Source organism: Trachemys scripta, chromosome 2 (genome assembly GCF_013100865.1).
Source record: "Trachemys scripta elegans isolate TJP31775 chromosome 2, CAS_Tse_1.0, whole genome shotgun sequence".
In the NCBI taxonomy this organism is placed as follows: domain Eukaryota; kingdom Metazoa; phylum Chordata; order Testudines; family Emydidae; genus Trachemys; species Trachemys scripta.
Window position 1 is genome coordinate 13,065,406 of NC_048299.1, and position 20,138 is coordinate 13,085,543.

The 20,138-nt window shown below is 40.2% G+C and overlaps 1 protein-coding gene across 1 annotated transcript in view; it reads left to right on the forward strand.

The window, feature by feature from the left end:
- The first annotated feature begins 2,437 nt into the window (after positions 1–2,437).
- The window catches only part of LOC117872003 (sodium channel protein type 5 subunit alpha-like), a 101,159-nt gene continuing 83,458 nt past the window's right edge, over positions 2,438–20,138 (forward strand). Inside the window, exons 1-4 of the mRNA XM_034759934.1 lie at positions 2,438–2,602; positions 14,093–14,387; positions 16,135–16,253; positions 18,257–18,373. Of these exons, the coding sequence (XP_034615825.1) occupies positions 14,145–14,387; positions 16,135–16,253; positions 18,257–18,373 (479 nt within the window). The 5' untranslated portion in view covers positions 2,438–2,602; positions 14,093–14,144. The remainder of the gene's footprint in view (positions 2,603–14,092; positions 14,388–16,134; positions 16,254–18,256; positions 18,374–20,138) is intronic.

A 20,138-nucleotide genomic window follows, 5' to 3' on the forward strand; every position in this document is an offset into this window, starting at 1 on the left:
AGGGCTGGGGTAGTTGTAGGGGCACCCCTTAGAATGGCATGCAGTTCTTCATAGAAGCGGCATGTCTGGGGCTCTGACCGGGAGCAGCCGTTTGCCCCTCTGGCTCTTTGGTAGGCTTGCCTGAGCTCCTTAAGTTTCACGTGGCACTGCTGTGGGTCCCTGTTATAGCCTCAGTCCTTCATGCCCTTGGGAGATTTTTTTCAAATGTTTTGGCATTTCGTCTTTTGGAACGGAGTTCGGCTAGTACGGATTCATCTCCCCATACAGTGATCAGATCCAGTACCTCCCGTTCGGTCCATGCTGGAGCTCTTTTGCGATTCTGGGACTCCATGGTCACCTATGCTGATGAGATCTGCATGGTCACCTCTGGGCTTGCCACGCTTGTCAAACAGGAAATGAAATTCAAACATTCACGGGGCTTTTCCTGTCTACCTGGCCAGTGCATCTGAGTTGAGAGTGTTGTCCAGAACAGTCACAATGGAGCACTCTGGGATAGCTCCAGGAGGCCAATACCGTCGAATTGCGTCCACACTACGCCAAATTCGACCCAGCAGGGTCAATTTCAGCGCTAATCCCCTCATCGGGGAGGAGTACAGAAATTGATTTTAAGAGCCCTTTAAGTCAACAAAAATGGCTTTGTCGTGTGGACGGGTGCAGGGTTAAATCCATCTGACGCTGCTAAATTCGACCTAAACTCGTAGTGTAGACCAGGGCTAAGAAAGAAGGACAGAGCATCAGTGACAGAAAACTAAGGCTTAAATAGGAATTGAAACAGAATTTCTCCCAGCCTATTGCAAAGCTATATTAGAAGCCCTGAGAGCTTTCTTCTCCACTTCCACAGAAGCTGCCAAAATACACTCTAAGGAACTATAAATTCTGGTAAATTGTGTCATTAGCCCTGACTGCATGTAGTCCACAGTAGAACTTAGCAGCAAGAATTGCAAAGAGCTATCATCCTCTGTAGTTAAAAATATTGCTCACATTTGGAAAAGCTTCTCGGGATCTGCAGATACAATCCCTTATGATGGTATCCAATTACCAGATTGCTTTCATCCCTTGAGGTCAGCCTTTCCTAACCAGAGGAAATATTATCAGATGCCCTGGAGGAGACACAACCCAAAACCTGTGAATCAGCCCCCTTCCTGTCATTTTTGGTACAAGAGAGTCATGAGCAACTGGGGCCTCTTCTGATTTAGACAGAAAATGCTTCATTTGGAGAAGGAATCTTCCTTCCCCCTTAAAACATATCACGGAGTAACCAATGCTGAAATAAGCTATTCTGGATGCACTGGACCTGGCTAACTATTGTCCACTATCAAACCTTCCATTGATGATCGAGCTTATTGAGAAACTGGCCAAAAGTAGCAACAAGCTTATTTAGCTAAAGCCAATATCCTAAACCCGGCACAAACCAAATTCAGGCCAAGACACAACAGGACAGTCCTTTGATGATGATGGATAGAGGTCAGATCTCCAGTCTCATACTCCTGAACTTCTACACAGCATTCATCCTGGCTGATTACAGGAGAGGGGAATGTTGAAGCCCAAAGGAATGCACTAAAATAGCTTAAATACTTCCTGGAAGGACATTTCCACAGGGTAGTTATAGGAAACAATACCTCCCCCACCAGACTCCCTTACTTGTAGAGCCCCACAAGATCAATTCTTTCTCCAGTCTTATTCAACAGCTGTATTCAGTCACTGGAGAACTGGCAAGACTTCATGAGCAGGAGAAGCCCTCCACCACTGCCATACACACTTTATGGTTTCAGCTGATTAATCTGTGCTTTCTAACATTCATTCTGAATTTGCTACAAAGTTTTGCCCTCAAAATTAGAATTTGTTAACAATTTTTGGGATCAAAAACCTGAATATCAAAAACATATTAGTGAAGGTGGATTGCAATCTTTCACGACTGCAAAAGCTATACCTATTTTTCCATTAACATCCTTTCTTTCTTTTCTTCCTCTCTAATTTTAACCTTATCCTTTCAATATAGTTCTCAGACTCAGCACCATATATATTTTGCACTATTTTGCTAGGGGAAGGAGATGGAAAAATATTCAAATAATATGAAAGTATTTATGGTGAAAGTTTTTGCAATACAGACAGGGAGGAGAATCCACTACATGAAGAGAAGAGGTTGTAAAACAGATTTTGCCTTTGTATTTCCTATCTGCTTTGTTCAGATTCAGTGCAAACAATGTTTTTTTGTCAAAGATACTCTTATTTCTGCAGCAATAGAATAAAATTGTAAAGGAATACTTAGCTAGGAGCCTCCCCCATTCTTTGTTTACTCGAGTTACAGCCTTTCCCATGAGATCTTATAAAATCACATTAGTTACTTTCACATCTAAACAAACACACACTCCTCCTTCATTCCCTCCCTTCCCTCCATATACACACCCCACATACAAATAACACTGTCTCTGGAGTAAGAGCCTAGCCAGGGTGGAGAGGAATTGCTTAAGGGGGAAATACAGATGGTGATACATGGAGGAGAATTTTCTAACTCTTGGGAGATAACGGGCCTGAAACTAGTTTCTCTTTGAATTAATGAAATGAATTCTGGAGCCTTTCTTTAGAAGGAGTGGGAAAAAATGTAAGTTTTATGTACTTAATACATTCTTTTTCTTCTTGGGAATAAGAATATTGTTGGGAACTTTTACTTGCTTCAGTGACGTATTACCTGCTTAAAAGACATTCAAGAAGCTAAGCAAACCCTTTCGTCTAGGTGAGTGGTTTGAACAGAACATTAAAATTGGGCAGGAGTTAAAGAAAATGTGAATGTTTATTTCTCTGAGAAGTGAAATGGAGTTTCTCTCACTCCAATTTTAATATATTCTATCCCTATGATTTCAGATAGGGTCAAATAACATTTAAAAGACAGAGTATATGGTTCAGTAAAATTTGATCTGCTTTGATGTTGAGATGTCAGAGATAAGATTGTTTAGTTATAATTTTTTTCTTCAAAACCAAAAAGTCCCCTAGAATCTGGAATTATTTCAATAAAGTAAAGTTTAATACCTCATTATTTTATCAGAAAGTGAAAATGTTTATTTTATTTAAGAACGCCACATGCTGACTGTGATTAACCTTTATATTCCGAAAACAAGAAAACAATAGATCTTCTTTTAAAGTGTTTTTTTTTTTTAAATCAGAGGCTTAATCAGGTCTCTGTTTTGTATTTGAAACCAAAATAATTCAGTAGGAAACTTGGAAGATGATATTTGGTGATCATGGTTTTATCAAGACCAGGGCAATGACTCCAATGAGAGAGAGTTGGTGGGAAAATAAATTAAAGAATGATGTAGCCAGTGGAAAAGTGTCTGAGATTAAATATTTGATGGGCATTTGGCTGGGGGAAATGAAGATAAACTTTTTAAAGACACCTAAATGGCAGTCAGAGGTCTGTTTGTTTTGACCAGTTAGGACGGTGAAAGGTCCTAAAGATTGCATTTGGGGTAAATCTCTGGAAAGATGGTATAAAATGAAATAGAAGCCATACAGAGACTTTGTCAACCCTCACAAGTAAACCTGTAGATGTACCCAGCTCTGAGCGTTTTTGAAGCTCAGTCCATGGTCCTGGTATGTATTCCAGTAGCTTGTTTTGTAGGTTTAAGTGTTTAGTACTGTTGAATTTTCTTTTGAAATTGTAGGATTTGAACAGAAACTATTTTATGAGTTAAAATGCTTATTTTTTTTATCTTGGCTTCTTGCTAGGATAAACAGGGCAGGTGAAGGTGCAGATTATGGCAAACTGGGAACTTTTATTGTCTAGATAGCCTTTTCAGATTACTTTAATGCAAAATGGGACCTTCAGAGCTGCATTCTGCGCATATGAGGGTACGTTTACACTACCCGCAGGATCGGCAGGTAGCAATCGCTCTATCGGAGATCAGTTTATCGCGTGTAGTAGACGCGATAAATCGATCCCCGATTGCTCTCCCGTCAACTGCTGAACTCCAGCTCAGCGAGAGGCAGAAGCAAAGTAGACGGGGGAGCGGCGGCCGTCGATCCCGCGCCGCGAGAACCCGAAGTAAGTGATTCTAAGTTGATCTAAGATACGTTGACTTCAGCTATGCTATTCTTGTAGCTGAAGTTGCGTATCTTAGATCGATCCCCTCCTCCCCCCATGTAGACCAGGCCTGAATTTTAGCTTCTTTCTGTGACTAAATACTTTTAGGCTAGAATTTGATACAAGTTGTGATTTTTTTTTTTTAGATTTGGAGGTCAAAATTTTCAGCCTTTGGATGATTTTCAATAATCCTTTGATAAGTGTCGAAAGTTAATGCTAAGATTATTTATTTGAGACCAAGGCATTGAACTCCTATATGCTTAAAATTTTCTCATGTTTTATTGAGGTTTTTACTTTTTGCATTTATCCTAAGAAATGTATGAATCATTTTTAGAAATAACAATTAAGATTTTGTTGGCAGTGAGAAAAATGTTTTCCTTTAAATTATACATAAAGTTTGTTACTCCTAAACATTGTACTCTGGGTGTGAACTCCTTTTCTATGTAGGAAGATACCATCTGCAAGCAACTTTCTGCATTTCAAAAGTGACAAATTTGTGGTATTTTCAGTATGTATCTTATTAAAAAAAAACTCATCTTAAATTTTTGTTTCAGTGGGATTTTTATCCAGTTTTATTAGTTTTAACCAAAACTTCTAAATAGGCAGTAGAAATATAACCAGCTTCTAATTTAAAATTTTGCTAATTTTTGGGCTAGAAACATACATACATTCATATTTATCTTAGTTATAATTTTAAATACACTATTCTGTCTAAATATACTGCTTATAAATTGAATCAGAATTTTTAGGAAAAATCTTAGGAGCAGTTTGTGATTTTCTAATTAAGCTAGAAAGATGGTTACATTTTAGCTTGATAATATTTATCCTATTTTGTTCAGACTGAAACAAAATTAAAGTAAATAAATGCATATGCAAATTTACTGCATCCCTAAGGTTTCTGGTCATTTGCCAGTGTGGCCTTTAATATTGCAAAGATTGCTCCTCACTGTCTTCTGCAATTTATGATTTTAACCACTTTGTCTTGTCCAAAGGATTTGTGTATCTTAAACAATGAAAAATAATAATTGTGTGATAATAATTGAGAGTGCCAGAGACTGAAGTCCTGTCCTCATTAAAATTACAGCATAGACATTGAGGCATTGGAGGTTTAAGCATCCTCATACCAACCTGCCAGTGTTCTTGAAACCTGTCTCAAAGGGAGCACAGCTAGTAGCAAGAGTGTAATTTGCTTCCATACACATTTAGTCCTTAGTCTCTCTGCTAAGACCATCAACAGTGGTCCCAGTTGTGATGGTGTCTTTGTGATTTAGGCAGCAGTCCACTTGGAATTGGACTCAGACCACCAATGAATTTCAAATAAGGCACTGAACAACCATCAGGTGGTAATAACTTTTAGTCACTACTAACCAGGACTGTATTAAAACTGCTTTGCTAGATCCAAAATGTTCCAAATACTATTCCCAACCCTCTTACTCTTCCAGTGCCTTCAATGGAATATTCTTTGAACCACTGTGGTGTCACTTCAAGTGGTTATATCTGAAAGATTCTGAACATCCAAGGAGTGCTTGGCAGAGCTCAGCTCAGAAGGGGGATCATAGAATCCTAGAATCCTAGAATATCAGGGTTGGAAGGGACCTCAGGAGGTCATCTAGTCCAACCCCCTGCTCAAAGCAGGACCAATTCCCAACTAAATCATCCCAGCCAGGGCTTTGTCAAACCTGTCCTTAAAAACATCTATGGAAGGAGATTCCACCACTTCCCTAGGTAACCCATTCCAGTGCTTCACCACCCTCCTAGTGAAAAAGTTTTTCCTAATATCCAACCTAAACCTCCCACACTGCAACTTGAGACCATTACTCCTTGTTCTGTCATCTGCTACCACTGAGAACAGTCTAGATCCATCCTCTTTGGAACCTCCTTTCAGGTAGTTGAAAGCATCTATCAAATCCCCCCTCATTCTTCTCTTCTGCAGACTAAATAACCCCAGTTCCCTCAGCCTCTCCTCATAAGTCATGTGCTCCAGTCCCCTAATAATTTTTGTTGCTCTCCACTGGACTCTTTCCAATTATTCCACATCCTTCTTGTAGTGTGGGGCCCAAAACTGGACACAGTACTCCAGATGAGGCCTCACCAATGCCGAATAGAGGGGAATTATCACGTCCCTCAATCTGCTGACAATGCCCCTACTTATACAGCCCAAAATGCTGTTAACCTTCTTGGCAACAAGGACACACTGTTGACTCATATCCAGCTTCTCGTCCACTGTAACCCGTAGGTCCTTTTCTGCAGAATTGCTGCCTAGCCATTCGGTCCCTAGCCTGTAGCAGTGCATGGGATTCTTCCATCCTAAGTGCAGGACTCTGCACTTGTCCTTGTTGAACCTCATCAGATTTCTTTTGGCCCAATCCTCTAATTATCATGATGGTGATGGGATGGTGATGCAAAGGTGGCTTTAAACCACCTTTTCACTTTCCTGATATTAAGCCAATATGCAATGGGTACCTCCCTTTGCACAGAGTAGCATCAGGGCTAAGGACAGTGAGAAATTTTTCACACATAAAAAAACACACTAGTGTAAATCCAGAGTAAATCCATAGAGAATACAATAGAGTTACACTGGATTTATACTTGAGTGCAAATAAGATCAGAAGCAAGCTTCTTGTAAACTGCTAAAAATAGGCAAAATGAGGTGAGTATGATATTTTCAACTCTTAGTTTCTTTGTTTTTTTCATCTTACTTTATACCTTTCAAATTATTATGAAATGTTTTTGCATTAAACTTTCATTTTTTAAGAAACGGGAGTACATAATGTCTGTTTGATATGTTCATTTAAAATGATCAGAGTTCATGGAATATAACAACACATTTGATAAAACAAAAGGCCTGATCTGTAGCAGCTTTGAACTGTTCTACCAGCCCCAATGCTGTCTTACCCAGGTCCAAAAAAATTCCTGTCAGATGGCTTAGACCTACCATAGTGACTCTCCTGAAGCTAGAGCAAAGGGCATGACTAGGGTGATCCCCAGCTATCCTGGCTGCTAGAATGGCCCCTTGGGGCCTAGGCAGCCAATGCAACTTAGAGCAGCCACCTTTGCAGTTGGTTTTCTCCATGGGCTGGATAAAATCAATATGTCTAGGAGAAAACAAGAGTGAAATCCTGGTCCCATTGAAGTCAGTGATAAAACTAAAATGGACTTCAGTGGGGCTAGGATTTTCACTTCAAATCTTTAAACAACATTTAATTCCAGTTACTTACAATATAACATATGAACGTATTATACAAAAGTCCTTAACTGATCAGAAGAAAAGTTGAAAAGGGCCAGGAGAAAATTACCCAAGAATTAAGAAATGTAATTTACTAGTGACAAAATTGGTCACTAACACCTAATTATCTACCCTGTCCCTCTCCCTCCCTGGAATCAGCCTAATGGGTCTCAAACCACAGTTCTGACCTCTGTTAAATGGATGTACTTCCACTGATTCAATGGCAGACAGAATTCAGACCATAGTCACTACAAGAAAAAGAGAGAGAAAATCTCTTCTACAATAATTTAGTTTATACATCAGAAGTAACATCCCTGAAAAAGAAAAATTGGGAGGAAAACACCTTTACTGAAATAGTTTAAGTACACATTTGGGTAATCATTTGATAGGTAATAATTTACAAAAAGTATACCAAAAAGCTAAAATCTCAGCTCATCAATCATATATTTGGTTGTTTGCTCATTATTTTGACTCTTGATCTCAGCTTGAGCATTCAGGACTTGAAACTGTCTCCAACAAGAAAACTCTTCATTTTAAATACCCCCAAAGTATTCCATGAAAGGCCATAATATTTTCTATGTGCTGTTGTTGCCTCCATAACATCGGGCGGGGGGACTCTCTTAATGGCCTTGGATTAACAATTTAATCCACTGATGGTCAAATTGCTAAATCTAGCCTTGATCCAATACAAATTCAAAAATAACCACAAGTGCACTTTTTAGGTAACATAAATGACTTCATGGGATACTATTGAAGATTTCTGAATAAACAAGGAACATTTTTTTAAATCCTATATGTTATATAACGATAAACTTTAATTAGCAAAAGTTTAGGTACCTCACAACTCTCTGTGGTTGAAGTGTATTTTAGAAATACTTCTGTTCCCATTTAAGTCAATGGGAATTTTGCCATTGACATCTGTGACAGCAGGATCAAGCCTTTATTTCCTGTGTAACACCTAACCATTGTCCACTGGTCAAGACATTTGCACAAATATTTTGACCAGAAAACACACTCTGGCTCTGAATCCCAGCTCTGGCCAAGGAGTGCTTGGTAAAGTCACCATCAGAAGGGATTCTAGAGTGCCTTGTGTACCCTGCCGCCAAATTTGGGCCAGCCAGGCTCCACCCCAGTTCCTGCCTATATATTAGAGTCACTTTGGCACTGGCTACTAATAATCCTCAGGAGAGGATGACATTGCTAAATCTAGCCTTGATTGGATACAAATGCAAAAATAATCACAAGTGCACCTTTTAGGTAACATAAATGACTTCATGGGATATTATTGAAGAGTTTTGAATAAACAAGGAACATTTCATTTAAATTTGAAGAAATTTTATATTTTGAAGGATTTTTTTTGATGCAGGAGAAGAGAGAAATCTGTAACAAAGTCTTCAACAAAACAACATGAATGGTGAGGTCAGGGGAGGAAGCGTTTTAAATGATTATTTTAATATCTTGAGTTTTTGAGGCTGGTAGACTTTTACGGAAGCATTTTTGCTGATGAGCACCCGTGTAACATTTGGCAGATAGCACAGCAGAGCAATTATTGTATTCCCTCGGTGCACTGCACAGAAATGGTGTCATTTCATCCATCATTCACAGCTCTCATTATCAATACCACAACATCTGAATGATTCCAAACAACAAAAAACAAATATTTGTTTGGACTTTAATACATTAGAGCAGGTTTCATTTTAATTGCACTACAATCTTATGAGCTGCACTGATTTCAAAATCACATATATGTAATATAAAGTTGCAAAGAATGAAATATTGCGAAGATATAGTGGCCCTGATTCAGGAAAGCACAGAAGGACATGTTTTCCAGAATAGGAATGTATTGAAGCATGTACTCAAGTGTTTTCCTAAACTGGGGTCAAAAGCACAAAACACATCCCTTTCTACTAGTAAAAAGCTATATCAACTACCAAACGAATTTTACTTCGCAGAATTCATTATTTTCGCCTTTTTTTTTTTTTCTTTTTTTTTTTTTTTTTTTGGTATTGTGACTCACTCTGAGCAGTCTCCTCTTCCTAGCCTGGTGTTACAGGCTCCAGTTTTAGAGCACAACTCAGTCAAAATTCAAAGACACTGAAAAGAAGAAATGGGAAGTTAAGAATGACCATGAGCACTATTCTGCATTCCGCCCTCCTAGCCTCTGAAGTTTCTTCACCAAAGCAATCTGGCAACACCATGAGGAGTGTCTTGGTGAATATTGCCACCTTACACTTAATAACAGTAAGGCAAATGGCAAGTCTTGACTACTTCTCATTTTGCTACAATATGTTTTGTCATGTCTTCTGAGTAAAAGCTCTTTTTAATTGTTCCCATATTCCTGTGAGCCAGAATGCAAGCCTACAGCAAGGGTTAAGAAAAGTAATAAGCAGGTAAGAAAACTACTTTTCTCCCTCATTAACACGTTGACCAGTCTGGAGATACAGTAAACTGTAGGAATACAAAACTCCCTTCTGTCCATTTCATACATTTCATATGTCTTGAATCACATTCCTCCAAATATTTCTATGCTTCTCTGAGCTTAAAATATGTACAGTCATTGTGGGTAAAATTTTTGAAAGCACCTAAGTCCCATTTTCAGATATAATTTAGATATTTAGGAGCCCAAGAATCATTTAAAGTCAATGGCAATTAAGTTCCTAGGTGCCTAAGTCCCTTTTGGAAAAAACCCCCACGGGAATTAGGCTCCTAAATCACTTGGGCACTGTCAAAAAAAATTCCTTCTGTGTATAGTAGATCGATTGATTCTTTGCTCACATAACCTAATTAAGCAAAAAGCCATAAAATATGTGTATAAGCAGAGTCTGGATGAGCTCTCCCCTGACATCTAGTGGTGAGCTGTGGAAAAAGACTTCAGAAGCTGATCTGGTTTGCATGGCCACACCCACCCTGCCTAGGTGCTCAACATGATGGGACTGCTTGCCCAAATGATCACTTATGGCTGGTGCTGGATTCCCAGTCTCCTTGTTATTGGGGCAGGAATAATAAAGGGTTGTTATCCTTCTTGTGTGAACCAAGGGCAGCAGAACTGTACCTGGCATACCCCAATGGAGGGACTCACTCTCAACATAGCAGCACTTGCTAGGCAGGGGACATGGGTTCCAAAGCCTAATGGGTTGAGAGAGGGTGGGGACAGGTACTTGTACTTGGTGGTGTGGGCCCTGTTTAAGGGTCCTAGACACCATTTGACCCTTCCTCTCTCCATGGTATAAGAAAAGAGTTAATTTAGACTCAATTGAGAGTCTTGTTCCACGCTGCAGAGGTGAAATCACTGATACCGAGGCCTAAGTATTAGCCCAACTTTGGGACAGTGTCTCTATTGCAAGAGACTGCCCAATGTGCACCAGCAGGGAGGCTCCCCCACTAACAGCTGAAATCACTGAGAGCTGAGTTAAGTGTGTGGGGGGAGCTGATGACATTGTGATGAGTGAGCAGCTGGTGGAGAGGTGCAGCAAGTGGCTAGCAAGGCGACTGGTGGAGAGGTGCGGCAAGGGCTAGCAGGGTGGCTGGCAAGGAGGCATGGCACGTGGCTTGCAGGGCAGCTCTTGGAGAGGTGTGGCAAGCGGCTAGCAGGGCGGCTGGTGGAGAGGGCCAGAGCAGAGCCCCACAGAGGTGTGCCCGAGCAGTGCAGTGTGTAGGGTGCCTCCTTACCTCCCCCCCCCGCCTTCCATACAGGGTGGGGGGTAAACTCTGTGGATGAACCTCTGAACTCTGGGGCTGAACTGGCCAAGGATAGCAACTGTAAGTGAGATACAGAGAAGAGATGGGCACATTAAAGGGACTTTTGGGTTGCTTGACTTAAGACCCTGAGGGGAAAAGGATGCCCCAACTTACTTGGGGGTGGGTCTTTTGCTCATGGTTTGTGTTTATGTACCCTAGTTGTGGTGTTTTCCCAAATTAATGCTTAGTTAAACTCATAAACTCATAAATTGTTTGCCCTATGTAACACTGATAGAGAGATATGCACAGCTGTTTGCCCCTCCCCCCAGGTATTAATACTTACTCTGGGTTAATTAATAAGTAAAAACTGATTTTATTAAATAAAAAAGTAGGATTTAAGTGGTTTCAAGTAATAACAGACAGAACAAAGTAAATTAACAAACAAAATAAAATAAAACATGCAAGTCTAAGCCTAATACAGTAAGAAAACTAAATGCAGGTATAAATCACCCTCAGAGATGTTCCATTAAGTTTCTTTGACAGACTAGCCTCCTTTTAGTCTGGGTCTAGCAATCACTCACACCCCTGTAGTTACTGTCCTTTTGTTCCAGTTTCTTTCAGGCATCCTTTGGGGTGGAGAGGCTCTCTTGAGCCAGCTGAAGGCAACGTGGAGGGGTTTCCCCAGGGGCTTATATACTCTCTCTCTCTCTTCTGGGTGGAAACCTCTTCCCTTCTCCTATGCAGGATCCAGCTCCAAGATGGAGTTTTGGAGTCACATGAGCAAGTCCCATGGCCATGCATGATTCAGTTTCTTACAGGCTGATGCCACATTCCCTGGAAAGCTGAGATGTGGATTGGCATCTCTCGAAGTTGATTGTCAGCTTAAGTGTTTCTTGATTGGGCACTTACTGAGAGTAGGCTTTTCTCAAGAAGCTGACCAAATGCTTCACTGAGGCTACTTAAAATCAAACAGGTACATAACCAATATTCATAACTTCTAATACAAAAACGATACATGCATACAAATAGGATGAGTATATCCAGTAGATCATAACCTTTGCAGAGATATGTTACATGGCATATCTAGCATAAAACATATTCCAGTTATGTCATATTTACACTCATAAGCATATTTCTATAAAGCATTATGGGGTGCAATGTTACAGCCATGTCTGGAGATTAGCTGACCTAATGTCTGATATGCCCTCTTCTTCCCACTGCTCAGACTGCATCCCTTCTCATTCTCTGGACATACAGTGTTCCCTTTTTGTGGTTCAGCTGGTCCTTCTTCATGTCTTGGCCCTCTGGCCAGATCATTATGTGTTTTCCCCTTCCTTTGGTGACAAAATCCCACAGGATAAACCATCCCAGGCAGTCTTCATGTCGACTGCCCTAACTGTGCCACTTTCCCAGTCACTGGGAGGATAACCTAGGCCTACCCTCTACTCTGGTTTCCAGCCCAGGGATCCTCTAATCATTGGCCAAGGTCTGCAATGTCCCACTTCGCTGCTGTTTGCTTTAATCTTTTCCTACACCCTCTCTCAGGCTTCCACCCCACCACCTTCTGGGTAAACTCTTTCTTCAGGGCTTGGATCCCTGGGGTTTCTACTCTCCTCCAGTAGGTTTCCTCCTTTCTCTATCTAATGCCTAGAGAGTGACTGCAGCCTTGCTCACTGTAGCCCTTTTTTGCTGTCATCTTCCTGGCCTTATACTAGCCCCTCCTGTTCCTTTTCAGCTGGGCTCCATTGTCAATCGGGGTTACTTAGGCCACCTAATTCCCCTCAGATGTAGCCCATCTAGTTAATTGGCCCTTCTCACCCTCATTAACACTTTCCAGTCTAATGTGGTGTGAACACCCCCATCACATTCCCCTTTTTGAAGTTAAATGCTACTGTGATGGGGTTCTTTGGTATTTTTCTTCCTATAAGGATGTTAAATTAAATTACATTATGGTCGCGATGACCAAATGGTTCAGCTATATTCACCTCTTGGACCTGATTCTGTGCGCCACTTAGGACTAAATCAAGAATTGCCTCTCCCTTTGAGGGTTCCAGGACTAGCTGCTCCAAGAAGCAGCCATTCAGCAGGGCTCCTATTCTCAGCCTGCAGCTTAAGATGCTTTTACATTTTTGCTTTGTATGCCCCTTTTACAGGAGATGGAGATAGAACACTGGTAGCAACTGGTTCCATGGCAGTTGGAGTTTGGCAGTTGGGTTCCAACACTTAGTTCATAGAATGGTGGACCCCTGCTGTCCATCCATTTGGGGGCAAGGGGGAATCTTATTGATTGGAGGGAGGCGACAGCAAGGGGGAACTTCCAGGCTTCAAGGAAGGAATCTGTTATCTCCTTTTTCAAGAAAGCAAATTTGCTACTCTTTGATGGAATTAATGAAGAGAAAGAAACAAATGTGGCAGGGCACCTCCTCCATCTTGCTGGGCTTAGCACTTCCTCCTCTTGCAATGGGAGGGGGGTGCTGGAGTAAATCACCCCAACTTCGCAGAGTGTTTGTTTTCTCATGCCGGATTTATCTAGCCATATTTTCAAGGTCCAAGGAGTACTCTTCTATCAAACAAAAGAAACAAATTCACAACACAAAATAAAAGGGATATCTTTTCCTACCCCACACTTTGGGGGAGGATGCTGCCTTGTTATTGGCTCTGGTGTGCCAGTCTGTCCCCTAAACAGGGAGGAGAGCAGCCTCTCACTCTGGAGAAGCCTATCTCCCTCTGCCATTAACCTGCAGCAGCTTGCGTCCCCTCCTCTTTCACCAGAAGAGGGGTTTGTAAAGGTCTCGGGCAGCCCTTAATTGGTCTCCAGAAACCCCCGATTGACCCGAGATAAACTCTTGTTAGTTTACATGGAAAAAGGCTAAAATATCTGACATCCACCACTCTCTTACAGCTGTCCAGCCTGACTTTGTCACATAAGACATCTCATTTAATAAGTAATGCAAGTTCTGGTTGGTGGTGGTTGTTTTGTTTTGTTTTGTTTTCCTAGGAGATTGACAGCTACCAAAGCAGGTGCAGTTATAAGACAACTGCAAAGCTAACTGTTGTTGGTTGTATTTGACAGGTTTTTGGTAGTCACTTATGTTGATACCTCTTGTTAGCTGTTTTCACTACTAGGGATACAATCTGTAACAGGAGGAAAAGGATGAAAAGATGGCTGACTTCTCACTACCATGTTCTAACAATTTCTGCAAGTTCACGCGTGAATCCTTGGCTGCTATTGAGAAGCGAATCGCTGCCAAGAAGGAATGCGTAGGTCAGAAGCCTGAAGAGAAACCTCGGCCCCAGCTTGACTTGAAGGCTTTCCAGAAACTGCCTGCTCTCTATGGAAATCCCCCTCAGGAGCTCATTGGGGAACCACTGGAGGATCTTGACCCTTACTACAGTGACCACAAGGTTAGAGCCATCCAAAAAGTTTGTTGTTTTAAACTTTGCTTTATTAAGATGTGCAGAGAAGAAATGCTTATGCTGAGGGCTATGATTTTTATGCCTCCTTGACCAGTTATTAGTAGAGAGCCTTTTCTGGTTTAGGGGTCAGAAAGCTAAATTTGGCAGTGCTTCCTTTGAATGATTATATTAAGACAGCTGTATTAAATCAGGTTATAATAAAATAGGTACCTAACATACTTGGAGTACGAAGTGATAATGTAATAAAACCTTAACTGTACAATCTACTAATCAAACAGAATGAAATTAATCAGCACGAGGCATATGCACCTCGTACTTTCTGCTTAAGCTATCCAAATAGGGCTCAAGTGGGACTTTGGTGGTGTATGTTAGCCCTCTCCACAAAGATGAATTTCACCCACACTGAATATAACATTGGACACAATATAAAAATCTGTTACTACATGATGACAGAAAACAGAGTTATTGGTTTATCTAAAGTATCTTCCAGCCTACTAGACCTATGTGTAGGCTGATCAAAGACACTACATTACATGTAGCCTCTCTCTAAAGGCTGCTGATAGTCAGAATCACTTAATACAGTCTATTTCCTATGTTACAAATTTTAATAAGGAAATACAGAAAATATATATATATATATATATATATATATATATATATTTACAGAACCACCAGTTCTTCAACAATGTTTTCTATAGAATATATTTTAGTCTTTAAAATATACCTGAGATTCTGAGACTTGAACCCATGTCTCCCACACTCTGATTCAAGCCCTATTCCCCAGGCTAATGGGATGGGTTTTTCCAAGTCTTTCCTGTTGCAGTTGTTACATCTTGTATAAATAATTCAATATTCATTGGCACAGGGACTTAAACCCAGGTCTCCCATATGCCCAGGTGAGTTCCAAAACAACTGAGCAATAGAGTTGGTCTCTCTCTGGTCCAAAGAATATTTAATTATTTATTCAAAGTGGAAGAGCTCCAACTAGAGAAATTGAGAAAGGGAAGAAGAAGGACTGACTGTATATCCCAGTTGTTAGGACACTCCCCTTTTCCAGTTTTTAGCGGAAATTCCAGGGTCCCTGGTTTTTCAGAAATTCTACCCTGGACCTGAAAAAACCTTCCCAGTTAAAATGTCAGCATTTTGTGGGAAAAGTTTCAGGTCTGACAAATCAGTATTTTTTGATGAAAAACTTTTATTGAAAAATTCTGGACTAGTTGTAATGTCGATATTAGTGAATTCTGAGAAAGTGGTTCAGTAAATAAAGGCCCTGATCCTGCAAATGCTTACAGATGTATGTAAATTGACTCTCACATGAGTTGTCCCATTTACGTTAATGGGAATACTGACATGAGTAAAATGACTTCTTTGCAAATTCTTTTTGAGATCAGGGCTAAAGAAGGAAGTTTCCTACTGAGAACTTCCAACTGATTAATTAATAGCCTAAATTTTCCTTGGGAAAAAAAGGACATGTAATGTGTTCTCCATAGTACACAATATTTCTTACTGATTCGTTGAAAATTGTGTGGTATAAATATATAATAAATCAAAAGGAATAGACAAGAATTACCAAAAAAAAGTCTTTCCGTTTAAACAAAGTGCAAGTCCAGACATCAAACTTTTACCTATAATCTGCAGCTCTGGCCACAAATACAAACCATTAACATCCTCAATTCAATTTCTGTAAAAGTTTAATATATTTCATATTATCTCTCATGTTTTGTTTTCTTTAAAGACATTTATGGTACTGAACAAAGGAAAAACAATCTTCCGATTTACTGCCACACATGCCTTGTGTATACTTAGCCCTTTTCATCCGATCAGAAGAGCAGTGATTAAAATTTTGGTACACAAATATCCTTTCAGTTGGCTTTACTCATTCTATTTTTTAATAATAATACAAGATAATGGGTGTCATACTGTGCTTATTATATTTTGGACCATATGCTAGCTCTAGCCTTTTTATAAAACAATAATACATGTGCTCCGGATAGCTCACGGATAATTTTGAATGATTTTAGAAATGACTATTATTAGTGTATGAAACTGGAAAGTACAGGGATAGATCTGTACAGAGGAAGGATGGTCTTGGAAACCAGGTAACCGAGGGCCCAATTCTGATCTCACTATACCTGTGTAAGTTGGGAGTAATGTCATTAAAGTCAATGTGCTTGGTTCACTAGAGTGTTTCATCAGTTTTACACTGTGAAGTTACACTGGAGTACCACAGTGATACTTAGACCCAAGAGAGGGCATGATCCTGCCACTGTACGGATCTCAGAGTGCCACCAATCACATGGAGCCCTGCAAAGGTGTTATGAGCACCCTGAGGTGAAGTACGTTCTGTAATCCAAAGTCCATCCTAGTAGCAGGGGACAGGGTCTGATGGAGAGGTGCTGCATATGGCTCTGCAACGGTACAGGGAGGGAGATTTTTGTCTAGGATCACCTCTCCACCATGCTGAAGTGTGGTCGCATGGGCTGGCAAGCGTAGTTCAGACATGCCCCTTCTCCAGCAGGGCTGTCCGTGTTCAGGCCCATGGTGCTTTTGGTGCAGCTGTTGGGTCTCTGGAGGTCCCTGTCTGAAAGGATGGCTCCTAAACTTGCAGCTGGTAGGCATAGAGGAATTTGAGGAGGGAAGATCTTCTGCATGCAACCCTTCTTCCTGAATTGCATGTCCATAGGGAGTGTGGTGTCCCACCCCTTCTGCCCTCTGCACACTCCTCCAGAGCTGGGTGCACATGGATCACATCTGTGATGTGGTGACTGTATCTGCTTAGCTTTCTGTGCCAGTTGCAAGAGGGGATCTGCACCAGTGATGCCACTGAGCTGTGCTCAGTGCTTTTGTAGATCCTGTGTATGTGGGAGTGCAAACCACTGGCACCGCTTTCAGGCTTACACCCATAGTTACTATACTATAAAATCAGTGTCAGTGATATCAGGATTAGTTCCCTGGATTATGTTCCTGGCTCTTTCTTTGTGATCTTGGATGAGTGACTTAACCGCTCTGTTTCTTCATCTGTAAAAAGGGCATAATGCAATACATGCCTCAGAGTTTCATGAGGAAGTCACTGTTATTACCTTTACTTTTATTGCATTAGTGCCCAAGGGCACCAGCCAGATGCAGTACAGACACATACAAAGTCCTGGTTCCTGCCCTAGAGAGCTTATAATACAATTTAAGATGGAGACTCCACAAAATGAGCATAACAAATTATATGAGAGAAGAGGAAGGGTAGAAGGAGAGTAGTGCCAAGAAGTGATATATTTTCCACACGTATCTTTTTGAACAAATGGTTTTTGTGTGAGGCAGGATGGTCTTGTGGCTAAGGCACTGACCTGGGACATTGACATCTGGATTCAATTCCCACCTGTCACAACTATCTGTGTCACCCTGGGCAAGTCATTTTGGCCCAGTTCCACAAAGTTACTTAGGCTCCTAACTTCCATTGAAATCTAAATACCTTTGTGGATCTGGGGTCTTTATCTCTTTGCACTTCAGTTTCTCATTTGTAAAATGAGGATAAAAATACATCCCTTTCCCCACTCATTGTCATTCTTTTCTATTTAGACACTGAGCCCTTTGAGGCAGGATCTGTTTTTTATTAAGTTTTACATGCAATGCCTAGTGCAACGAAGTCCCAATCTTTGTTGCTTAGATGCTACTGTATTATAAATAATGTTAATAATAGTGTATTATGAAGTGACATTAATTAAAATGAATAACATCAAAATAAAATTAAGCATGTCATAGAATTTGAATAAAATATTAAATCCACAACTGTTAAAACACTTTGTGTATTAGTGATATTTTCTGAGTATACAATAATGTTCTTTACCTTAACTCCTGTTACTTACATGGTTCACTATGTTTATTATGTGCACTATTTTAACCAATTGTGTCTTCATGGCTATATTTGATTCTCCTCAGAAGTCTAAGTCACCTGCAGCTCCTGAATGGAACATCTATGTTGAGTAAGTATTTCTGTAGGAATTTATTTTTCCTAATTCTCTAGTTCTAATCAATTAGCCTAATCTTGTAGTCCTCTCACAAGGTAATGTCATAGAATCATAGAATATCAGGGTTGGAAAGGGCCTCAGGAGGTCATCTAGTCCAATCCCCAGACAGATTTTTACCTCAGTTCCCTAAATGCCCCCCTCAAGGATCGAACTCACAACCCCGGCAAATGCTCAAACCACTGAGCTATCCCTCCACCCCATATTGGAGTCAGTAGGATTTTTGCTTCGGTTAGAACTTCAGGATTATTACTTTGTGGAAATAGGGCCATCATCTATTTTCATTTGCTCCATTGTAAATCCAGAGTAACTCATTGGAGAGCAGGATCTGAGCCATGAAGGAGAAAAAAAAGTGCTAAATTTCTTTTATTGTTTATCTTTCTTCCACCTTTCATTGCTCTAAGCCCTGAAGTCCTTCCTCAGTTTTTACTCATTGCTTATCCAGACAAGTCTCCCACCACTGTCAATATTGAATAAGGATTTTAAAATGTGATCCTTTGTCTTTTTAAATTTCTTTCAGTGATGTTGAGTTGTGCACTATTTGCTCTAGTAAAATATTCTGTCAGATGCTTTTTGCTTGTGGGAACTCTGTCTTCTACATTGCCAGTTCTTGCAATGTTATCACTTTCACTAAATATCACAATATTTAGTATTTGTCTTAAAGCCCTAGCTCCTGGAGTCATGTTAAAACCTGAAAATCTCAGATTTAAAAAAAAAAGGTACAATTCTAGCCCTCCTAGTTGTAGAGGAAAACTTGAAAATGTGAACCCTAATGGCCTCAACAACAGAAAGCAAAGAAAAAGAACCCCAAATGTATTATTTCTAAAATGTCATTTTTAGGCCAATCGTGTGACTTTTTCAGGCCTCACTCATGAGTTTTGAACACTTGCTGCTGGCAATCCTGTAATGAACTCTATGTAGCTGGCTCCCTGCACCTGCACAAATCCCATTAACATCACTGTATCTCCTCTTCTTTTGGAGCACATTGCAGGATCAGCATCTAAATTAACAACTTTCAGTCTATCAGCTCATCCACTTTGCTAACTGTAATATCTGAAGAAAACTGTGTCATGATTTTAATATACATCTCCATTTGTAATGGTGCGCTGCCCTAAGTTTCTATGTAAGGGAGTCAGAATTTAGACAGAATATTATATGCTGTGAGAATTGAAAATCTGTTTGAATGAACTCAGACAGGATTTTCAGAATATTTTTTCTCAGTGTAAAGGGCAACATTGCTGTTAAATAATTTCTGATCATATTTTCTGAGTATCAGATGCTTTTAGAATTCCCGCAGGAGACCTCGGTCTTGCTGAAGTGACAAGTGCACTCAGAAAAGCCAGCAGAGCATTTACTGACAATTTCCATTTAAAACAATGCTGCCTTTAAAATGAAGATCCTGTAAGTTTGTATTTCTGTAGGTTTTTCAATGTTCTTTAAAGAAATGGCTCCCAGACTCACAAACTGACCAACATACAGCTATTTTGGCACATTGCCAGGTGACGATATGAATTATCTTCAAAAATTTTAAAACTCGCCTGTGATTTTGGATACCTCAAATTTAGAGTGCCCAATCTGAGACACCTTAAAATTTTAGCAAAGAAATTTGTCAGAGGCAAGTGAATATGCTGCAGACACAGATGTTGGTAACTGCATCCAGACTGCTGTCAGCTAATATCTCAAATTGCCTATGAGTTAGATCCTGATCCAACACCCGTAGAAA